Source organism: Dunckerocampus dactyliophorus, chromosome 4 (genome assembly GCF_027744805.1).
Source record: "Dunckerocampus dactyliophorus isolate RoL2022-P2 chromosome 4, RoL_Ddac_1.1, whole genome shotgun sequence".
NCBI lineage: Eukaryota > Metazoa > Chordata > Actinopteri > Syngnathiformes > Syngnathidae > Dunckerocampus > Dunckerocampus dactyliophorus.
The window spans coordinates 35352772-35363398 of record NC_072822.1 but is presented as its reverse complement, the minus strand read 5'-3'; the positions used below and the strand labels follow the sequence as shown (position 1 = coordinate 35363398).

Genomic DNA, 10627 nt, shown 5'->3' with positions numbered 1-10627 from the left:
CAAGCATGTTAATATGACTTAAATATAAATAATTATGGGCTTATAAGGCAAAACACATGAAAAAATAGACCAGTCGGCTTGTGTTCGTATCTACGAGTGTTCACATGTCGGATGTTGGTTAGTAGGGGACTTAGTGTATCTCGTTTAGTTTTTACGTACATTGTTTAGGTGTGGTTGGTACAGTAGTAGTTTAAAGGTGCGTACATACTATGTAGTATGACTACTAAATTGGAGTAGTAATAGTTATAGTTAGTAATAATTGACTTCTCCAGTGCCTTCAACACCATCCAGCCGGCATTACTCAGAGTGAAGATGGAGAGTGTGGGAGTAGACCAACACCTGACTGCATGGGTTATAGACTACCTCACCAACAGACCACAGTATGTGAGGCTCCGTCACTGTGTGTCTGACATGGTACTCTGCAGCACAGGTGCCCCTCAGGGTACGGTGCTCTCCCCTTTCCTCTTCACCCTCGACACCTCGGACTTCACACACAACTCCGCACAGTGTCACATCCAGAAGTTCTCCGATGACACAGCCATCGTTGGTTGTGTTTCAGAGGGGAATGATCTGGAATACAGGACGGTCATCAGGGACTTTGTCAGCTGGAGTGAGCTTAACCAGCTGAAGCTCAACACCAGCAAGACAAAGGAGATGATCATTAACTTCCAGAGGAAAACATCTCACTTCACACCGGTGAACATCCAGGGAGCGGACATAGAGTTGGTAGACAGCTACAAATTCCTGGGTGTTCACCTTACCAACAAACTGGACTGGTCCGTCAACACCCACGCCCTCTACAAGAAGGGCCAGAGTCGCCTCCACCTGCTGAGGAGACTGAGGTCCTTTGGTGTGTGCAGGACTCTTTTACGGACCTTCTATGACTCTGTGGTGGCCTCAGCCATCTTCTATGCTGTGGGCTGCTGGAGAGGGGGCAGCACGGACTGGGACAGGAGCAGGATCAATAGACTGGTCAGGAGAGCGAGCTCTGTCCTGGACGGTCCTCTGGACTCCGTGGAGGAAGTGGGGGAGAGAAGGATGTTGGCTAAGCTGACATCCATCATGGACAACACCTCTCACCCGCTACATGACACTGTGGGTTCCCTTAGCAGCTCCTTCAGCAGCAGACTGTTACACCCACGGTGTAAGAAGGAGAGGTTCTGCAGGTCCTTCATACCGACCGCTGTCAGGCTCTACAACACCTGCACCACCTGAACCATGTTGTAGTCACGATGTATTCTTTACTTGCGTATCTTGCTTGCTGCTGTAACATGTGAATTTCCCTGCTGTGGGATTAATAAAGTACAAATACATACATAGTACGTACCAACTAAGTAACCACAATGTACTAGTAGTACATGCACTGCAAAATTACTACTTTTTAGTAGTGTGCACCATGATTATTGGCGTTATTAATATTATGATGATTAGCATAGTATTATGTACTATGTACTATGTAAAATGTTAATAAAGCTACTAAAAAGAATATTTAAGAAAGTGAAAGTGAGGTTTTGTCTAGCTTACATAAAATATACTTCCTCATGGAGATACAGTATTAAGCTTGTAGATTCTCCCGTGAGCGCGCGCAGCCTCGTCACTGTGAGGGTGCGTGAGCGAGCACAGCGAGTGCGCGTGTCAGCTAGGAGAGGAGATGAGCGATGCAGTGGATGCACCGTTTCCTTTGCGGCGCTCGAACCTGTGACTTGTGACGGCTGTGGTCTCCTCACGCGTCTTGCTCGTGCTGCAGGTAGGAAGAAGGTTCTGTTCACGTGAGGGACGAGCAGGCATTCACACGTTTCCGGTCTGCTAGTCATTTAATGTTCTTGTTTTTTGTTTTTTGTTTTTTTTACAAAAAAATGTCTTAATGACATTTTAAATGTGACGTCGTTGTCGTGTTGTATTGATTGATAAGCTGACCTGTCAAAATAAAAGTGACACTTGTGAGGAGCATGCGCTAGTCCAAGCTGGCAACCTGAATGGGAACAACAGCGGGATTGTTCTGACATTCCGTGCATGCAACTGACACGCTCCATGTGTGTGTGCGTGTAAGTAAGTTGGTACTTTTATTTTGAAGCTGCTCACACTGATTGATGGTGTAACCTGACACTTCCTGTCCTGTGAATTATTAATGGAGTCGAAGCTTCCAGTGTTCCCGCTCATGTTGATGTCATGTCTCCCATCGCCAGGCGGGAAGATGGGGAACAGGTCCATGAAGGCAAAGCGCTACCAAGATGGCCCCGCCTCCAAAGAACGCACTCATACCTTCAAGAACCCATCCCTGGATCTCCTGTGGTCCCGCGTTGACGAGCTGGAGCGGGAGGTCCGCAGGAGGGATGAGGAGCTGAGTTCCAAAGAGCAGCTGCTCAAAGGTCTCCGGGAGCAGGTGGCCATGCAGGAACAGGGTCTGAACCGCCTCAGAGAGGAGCTGCAGAACAAGAGAGTGGAGAAGAACCAGAATGTGGACAGTCCTGGTATGGTACAAAGCAGCAGTAAGGGCAGCCCCTGCCTCGGAATGCGCATCAAGGGGACCCCCAACAGGAGGAAGGGTGCCAAAGCTGGAGTGTCGGCCGAACCCTCATCCAGAACCTACGACTCCAGCGATCTGCCCAAGTTCTCCTTTGAGAAGGCCCGGGTACCCAAAGAGTCCAGGTGAGACAGGCAAACCTTCTTAACGGAACCACATCACCTTGTTCCTGACATGACTGTTCCGAAGTCCTTGTTTCTCACAGGTATTGTGTTGTATTTGTACAATACCTGTGAGAAACAAGGACTTCTCACAGGTGACTTTCCCAAAATCCTCATCCCTGCCTGGTAGCAGGTATAAAGGTTCGGTGACTAGCCAAACCCTTCGGTGATGATCCCCGAAGTCCTTCTTTTTGACAAGTGACTCTTCCCAAATTTCTTGTTTGTTACAGGTGACTTTACCGAAGTCCTTATCCCTGACTGATGTTTTTACCATAGCCCTTTTTCTGTTGCTGACTTTACTAAGTCCTTAAACTTGACAAGTGAATATCCAAAGTCATTGTGTGTCACAGGTGATTTGACTTTACCAAGGTTCTTAGTCATGACTTTCCCCAGTGTCCTTGTTCCTGACTGATGGTTTGAAAGAGGAGTTAAGGAAGCTATTTTTGTCAAACAACAGAACCCATCATTGAATCGGAATGGTGGTTTGAGGTTTAATTTGGACCCTGTGTTCAGCAGGTTACTGAGACCAAAACCCACAGCTCTTAGTCTTACAAATGAGGTGAAGCCAGGGCCGAGCCAGAACAATAAATGTTAACGAGCCAGTATTAGAGTCGTTCATACCCAATTCAGGGAGCGACACTTCCCTTTTATCGGAGGTGTTAACAGCAGGATAGGATTATACCACTACTCCGCCCAAGCTTAGTGTAAGGAACCAATAGTAGGAGGGTGTTGGCACACCAATTCCGCCCACTCTTACTGTATTTTAGGCCTAAGCTACCAGCACTTATTAGTTCGCTGATGAAGCTCTTCGGATGAGGAGCGAAACGTCCGACACCTTCTTCACAGAAGTACAGATGACGTCTCAAGAAGCCTTTTCCTCGATGGACAACTCCTGTACGACTGAGAGCCTACACAGATGACTGATGACCTTGCCAAAGTCCTTGCCCCGATTGGTGGCTTCAACAAAGACCTGTTCTTGACATGTTACGATCCCAGAGTCATTGTTCCCGACTTAACCAAAGCCTTTATCCTGACAAATGACTATCCCTAAGTCCTTGTTCCTGACAGGTGAAGTCATGTCCTCTCTAAAGCCTTGAAGGCAGACGGTATGATGATGTTTTTTAAAATGATCATGAGCGGAAGTACTGTAATTCGGGGGCTGCGACGACTCATCTTTTCACAGGAGACAAAATATTTTTCACACTGGCTAAAGAAGTGCTGAGTCACGAAGACATGGGCGTCACGGTGACGACCAACAATAACAAATGAAGAAACAGTAGTGAAACTTCACCTTTGGGAATAAATAAAGTGAGCCAGAACCAGGATAAAGATCACTCAGCACAAAGAGTCTTGAAGGACTTCAGTGAGTGACGCGCGCGTGTGTTTGTGTGTTTGTCAGTGTGAAGAAGCAGCTCGTGGATGCTCTGAACAAGAACCAGTACCTGAAGCGCCTGGAGGTGCAGCAGCTCAGAGACATGGTGGACTGCATGTACCAGCGCACCTACCAGCAGGGGGACTACGTCGTCCAACAGGGGGAGCCGGGCCACCATTTGTTTGTCCTGGCAGGTACTGCCACTGACTCCCACTTTTATTTATTTTAGTCGCAGCCATTATTTCCTCCTTTGACTTCCTGTCATCTTTGTTACCGTGACAACCATGTCTGGCTACGTTAGCAGGTTAGCGTAGGAAGTGTTGGCTGCGTGTACTTAAAGGGGACTTGATTATGTAAAAGTGATGATGATGATGATGATGTGCGATTCTAGCAAGGTCATTGTGTGAAAAAGAAGACATGTATCCAGTGAACACCATCTGTCAGCAGTCGGACGATGCTTTTTCATTGAAATACTTTGATACTGTTACAGTGTTTCATACACAAGTTTAACGTGATGCATCAGTGTGTGCTGCCTTTGTGTGTACGTGTGCGTAACGCGGTAATCAATGGTGTGCTCAGATGGAAAGTTGGATGTGTTTCAACATGACAAGCTGCTGTCGTCGATTGGCGTGTGGACGGCGTTTGGAGAGTTAGCCATCCTCTACAACTGCACCCGCACGGCCTCAGTGCGAGGTAAACATGGCCGACACGTACGCCATGGGATCACTTTTTTTCATCCTAACCTACCCTCGCCCCTATCGCTAACCCTAACCCCCTAACCTGACGAAAAAGCATTCTAGAATATACAGCTATAAGCATCCAATATTCAATAAGAGTTGATTTGTGGATTTATTTTTTTAAACACAGCCGTGAACAAAGTGCGGACGTGGGCTTTGGACCGCGAGGTGTTCCAAAATATCATGAGGAGGACAGCCGAGACGCGGCACGAACAGTACCGCAACTTCCTGCGAAGGTTAGTGTTGGGAATGGAACATTTTCCACTCTGTTCCTGATGGATACTGCAACATCTGCGTACTTACCTACAACCGAGATAGCACACTCGCAAGACCTTTCACTTGGAACAAAGACACCCTGTTCTTTTTAATGAATCTCACACACACACAATGTTTCATGATGACTCACCTTCCTGTCTTCTGGCTGAGACGCCTGGCCGCCTGGCCAAGAGCAGAAGTTTCCTGATCATTGGGATCGCCTCCACAGCAGGCTTTAGAGACCTTTTGGGCCTCGCTAGACCTGAGCTGGGGGGCTGACTGTTCTGTCCAGCACTGGCGTTGCATTTGTTTGTTTCAATTTTCCAATTGATATTAACTTGTAAACCGTACTTGAGACTCTTAGTGTTATTTCACAGCAGGGGGCAGATCCGAACATTAGCATCAAGCAGCTAAAAGAGCCAGTGTTTCCATCCATCCATCCATTTTCTATGCCGCTTCTCCTCATTAGGGTTGCGGTGGTATGCTGGAGCCTATCCCAGCTGACTTTGGGCGAGAGGCGGGGTCCATCCTGGACTGGTGTCCAGCCAATGGCAGGGCACATATAGACAAACACTCACATTCATACCTATGGACAATTTAGAGTCTCCAATGAAGCTAAGATGCATGTTTTTGGAATGTGGGAGGAAACCGGAGTACCCAGAAAACCCACACACACACGGGGAGAACATGCAAACTCCACACAGAAATGCCCAACGGAGATTGGAACTCAGGTCTTCCCCATCTCCTGGAAGTCCTCATGTGCACCTGCACTTGAATAACATTTATTTTTGTCCTCTTTTGTCTTTTCCATCAGTGTGTCACTGCTGGCTAATCTGCCCGAGGACAAGCTCGGCAAAATAGTTGATTGTCTGGAGGTGGTAAGTTGTTTATTTTTTACGTGGTATTTTTGAGAGGGTTGTTATGCGCCAAAAACAGACGAGTCCAAGCGACTCTGCTGCCATGGTATGACAGGAAGGGCGCTAACAATCCTTTAGAGCAGGGGTGTCCAAAGTGCGGCCCGGGGGCCATTTGTGGCCGGCGGCTGTGATTTTATTGGCCCACAGCACAGTCTAAAAATTTGATTTAACAAGGAAGGAAATTAAAAAAAAACAACAACAGCAGCAGCTAAAATGGGAAAATCAATCAAAATATTAACAGAAGAGTTGTAATCTAGCAAGGAAAAAAATGCCATAATTTCACAAGAATAAACTAATTGTATTCGGAAAAATGTCATTTTAGTAGCATGACGTTGAAATATTACAGAAAAAAGTTTGAAATTTTTTTTTAAGCCAAAAACAATGACTATAGTTGTAATTTTTGGAAACTTAGGCTGGGGGAAAATGTATAACATGGGAATAAAGTCAAAATATTAGAAAGAAAGTTGAAATATTTGGAAAATTATCCAGAAAAAATCAACAGCAGAAATGTGACCAGAGTAAAGTTAAAATATTAAGAAAAAAAAAAAGCATTTCTAATGAGAACAAAGTTGCAATTTTATGAGAAGAAACTTCAAAAATGAGTAAAAATATCATTTTGGTAACTGTTGAAATAAAGAAAAAATACATTATTGTTTTTAAACATATAAAGTTATAATTACGAGAAGAAAATTGACAAGAGGAAACATGAAAAACAGCAGAAATGGAAAAAAAACTGCTGGAATTTTATGACAGTAAAGTCAAAATATTAAGAAAAAAGTCATAATCGAATGAAGAGCAAAAGTCGCAATTTTACAAGACGAAACTATGGACTAACTAACTTTTCTTGAGCTACATATGGCTTCTTAGCATATCTCGTTGTGTTGGTTTACTAAATATCCAAGTGGCCCTTGCATCCTTTCATTTTTCAGTATGTGGCCCTCGCTAGCAAAAGTTTGGACACCCCTGCTTTAGAGGAAGTCTGGGAATATCAGGAGTAATATCAGGGTATTTGAAGTTTGGGTCCTGAAAGAGCAAACATTTGTCCAAGCTCTGCGTTGACTTTTAAAAAGGTGCTTCATCATTCAGATGGGCGACAGTTCAAGCGTAAAGAAGCTCTGCTGTGTCCACACTGAGAGGACACAGTGATGCGATGATGTTTGCACTGGTTCTCCACTGTCAAGTAGCTGTTAAAGCTCTACAGCTTTGTGATGGGCTTGGGGTTTAGGCTAGTGTTAGGGATTGTGTTGGTTTTAGGGAAGTATGTAGGGTTGGGGTTGGGATTAGGGTTTGATTTAGGTTAGGGTTAGGACCAGAGCTTGTCTAGGGTTTGTGTTGGGGTTATTGTTGAGGCTAGCGCTAGGGTTTGGGTTTGGGTTAGGCTTCGGGTTTGTGTTGGGGTTAAGGCTGGGGTTAGGTTTGGGTTTACGATCAGGGTGAGTGCTAGGGTGTGGTTCTGGGTTTGTGTTGGGGTTGGGGTTACAATTAGGGTGTGAGTTTGTGTTGGGGTTAGGGCTAGGGTTGGAATTGGGGTTTCAACTAGGGCTGGTGCTAGTGTGTGGTACTGGGTTTGTGCTGGGCTTAGGGTTGGGATTACTGTTAGGGTTAGGGTTGGGGTTACATTAGGCTTAGGGTCTAAGGTTAGGGTTGGTGTTGAGGTTAGGGTGAGTAATAACTTAATACAAATCCTCACCTTAACCCAAATTTAACTTTAGCCCAAACTCTTTGTGCAGGATATGAATTTCACAATGTTGTCGTCAATACGTGAACATTTTTAAAAATACAAAGGATCCTAATTCAGAGCTCCTCTCCCTCATCTCTCTTCCTGTACTGTAGGAATACTACAACAAAGGTGAGTACGTCATCAGGGAAGGAGAGGAGGGCAGCACCTTCTACATCATCGCACAGGGAAAGGTACTTATGTACTATATAAATCAGTAACTACGATGCTACTGTATCACTGAGAGCTGTGTGCAATATTTTCACCTATAGTGACTGCAGGTATACTTCATGGAGTGACCAATAGTTGAAATGTGCACTACTGACATTTTTATAGCACAGTACGTTGTAAAAGTTTTTGTGTGTAACTTAACAGCTGCCTGCTATAACCTGACACCGCCAGGGGGCTGGGGGTCCTGTGGGCGTTGTTGTCGGTGGGCTTTCAAAATGCCATTATGAGCCAGCGTGTTAGCACTACGCGAGAGACCAATGCAGGAAATGACCGCACCGCCCCCGCCCCCAACCTAATCATTGGTCACCACAAAGCAGCAAAAACACAGAAAGTGGGGGGTCACTCAAGGTTAGAGGGGGTACTTTGCCAAAAAAAAGAACTCAAGCAGCAGGTTACTTCGGTGAAGTCATCTCTGTATTTCACAACAGTTGACACCAGGCTGGCTGCTCATCAATTAAAATATCAATCAGTGATATTTGCACTGAAAGTGTGTGTCACACAGGTGAAGGTGACCCAGACCACTGACGCCCACAAGACCCCCCAGGTCATCAACACGCTGCACAAGGGCGACTACTTTGGAGAGAAAGCTCTCATCAGGTGAGTCACTCACATAACCCTAAACATAACTCTAACCACTTTATTGGCACTTCTATTTATATGTAACCAATTAAGCTTTCCCATAAAGGGTCAAAGGAAGTGCAGTGGCCTAACCCCTAACCCTAATCCCTGACCCCTAACCCTAACTCCAGGGGCCACACACACAAACAAACCACATATAGTATATTTTTGCAGTATTTGGTCTCTTAACGCTCTTGCCTGTTAAAAAGGAAACCTTGCTAATATGTTTGTTTTGTGTCTCCGTCAGTGATGACGTCAGGTCTGCTAACATTGTGGCCGATGACGACGGTGTGGAGTGTCTGGTTGTGGACCGAGAGTGAGTGCCTTTGCCGTACATAACGTTTATGCTAGTGGGTTTGGATTTTCATATTAAAAATACTGAAGAATCTACTAAAGAAACTACTTGTTTTAAAAGAAATGAACAAAAAGTCAGCCAAAACCGAAGTTCAGAGCCAAATGTCTTCACATTCAAATAAAAAGACCATGTCCAGGCTGGTTCTTGTAGAAAAATACTAGCACAGCATGTGAAAGCGATCTATTATCGTTAATATATACTTTCATGTTTTGTCTTTTTGTGTTGCAACATTTTGTGTTACGACTTATTGTGGTAACAGAAATGTATTTCGGATGTTTTGTCTTATAACATCTTGTGTCGTGGCGTTTTGTGGTACATCGTTTTGTGTTACAACCTTTTAGTTCTAGTGTTTTGTGTTATGACATTTTGCATTCCAACATTTTGTGTTCCGATCTTTTAGTTGCAATGTTTCGTGTTATGCCATTTTGTTTCACTACATATTGTGTTACAACATTTCAGGTTACATTTTGTGTTCCGACCTTTTAGTTCCGATGTTGTGTTTTATGACATTTTTTGTTACGACCTTTTTGTTCTGGTGTTTCATTTATGGCATTTTATGTTTCAACATTTCGTGTTACAACATTTTATGGCCGATGTTTTGTGTTATGACATTTTATGTTATAACATTTCATATTACAACATTCTGTTACAATATTTTGTGTTACATTTTGTGTTTCGAACTTTTAGTTTCAATGTTTTGTGTTACACCGTTTTGTGTTGTGGTGTTTTGTGTTATGGCATGTTATGACGTTTTAGTTCCAATGTTTTGTATTATGACACTTCATGTTACAACATATTTTGCAATGTAACATTTTGTGTTCCAAAAATTTAGTTGTGATGTTTTGTGTTACAGTGTTTTGTGTTATGGTGTTTCATTTTACAGGGTTTTGTGTTATGAAAATTTGTGTTACATTTCGTGTTACAGCATTTTGTGTTTTGACCTTTTAGCTTGTCACAATGTTTTGTGTTATGGTGTTTCATATTATGACATTTTATGTTACAAAATCTCGTGTTACAACATTTCGTGTTACAACTTTTTAGGTCTGATGTTTCGTGTTAGGACATTTCGTGTTACAACCTTTTGTGTTTCGATATTCGGTTTCATTTTATGACATTTTGTGTCACAGCCTTTAGTTCCGATGTTTTATTATGACAATTTGTGTTACAACATTTCATGTTCCAACGTTTTGTGTTCTGACCTTTTAGTTCTGATGTTTTGTGTCATGATGTTTTGTGTTATGGTGTTTCGTGTTATGACATTTTGTTACAACATTTTGTGTTTTACATTTTTAGGTCTGATATTTCATGTTTTGACATTTCGTGTTACAACATTTTGTGCGCCAATGTTCCGTTTCGTTTTATGTATATTTTTTGACAGGACATTTGATCATACGGTGGGGACGTTCAACGAGCTGCAGAGTTACCTTCAAGGCTACGTGGCCACGCTGGATCGCGATGACAAGAAGAGACACGCCAGGTGAGGCCACGTTACCGTCCTCGCCGTTCTGAACGCTAGGAGAACATGTAGCTGTGTCCTCGACTCCCAGCAGGAGGTCCTCGTCTCGTCACCAAAGCCAGCCTCTACCTCCAGACGTCCTCCAGCTGAAGAACATGGTGGCCGCTTTCACGCCGTCCAGACCCTTCGACCACCTGGAGGTCGTCGCCACGCTCGGCGTGGGTGGATTTGGGCGAGTGGAACTGGTAAACACACACAAAAAAAAACTCTCAACAAAAATGTCA

General features: G+C 44.0%; 1 protein-coding gene across 6 annotated transcripts in view; it reads left to right on the top strand.

The window, feature by feature from the left end:
• Positions 1 to 1624: 1624 nt before the first annotated feature.
• The window catches only part of prkg2 (protein kinase cGMP-dependent 2), a 30637-nt gene continuing 21634 nt past the window's right edge, over positions 1625 to 10627 (top strand). For 3 of the 6 annotated variants that reach the window (XR_008570011.1, XR_008570012.1, XM_054773063.1), the window contains exons 1-11: positions 1625 to 1747; positions 2187 to 2649; positions 4085 to 4251; positions 4637 to 4750; positions 4925 to 5030; positions 5864 to 5927; positions 7800 to 7877; positions 8417 to 8511; positions 8780 to 8848; positions 10266 to 10364; positions 10435 to 10588. Coding sequence is in view for 4 of the 6 variants with exons in the window: in XM_054773063.1 (XP_054629038.1) it covers positions 2195 to 2649; positions 4085 to 4251; positions 4637 to 4750; positions 4925 to 5030; positions 5864 to 5927; positions 7800 to 7877; positions 8417 to 8511; positions 8780 to 8848; positions 10266 to 10364; positions 10435 to 10588 (1401 nt within the window). In the remaining 2 variants the exon portion in view is untranslated. Of the gene's footprint in view, positions 1748 to 2186; positions 2650 to 4084; positions 4252 to 4636; positions 4751 to 4924; positions 5031 to 5863; positions 5928 to 7799; positions 7878 to 8416; positions 8512 to 8779; positions 8849 to 10265; positions 10365 to 10434; positions 10589 to 10627 lie in introns of those variants that run through there. The other 3 variants (XM_054773064.1, XM_054773065.1, XM_054773066.1) reach the window with 3 other exon arrangements.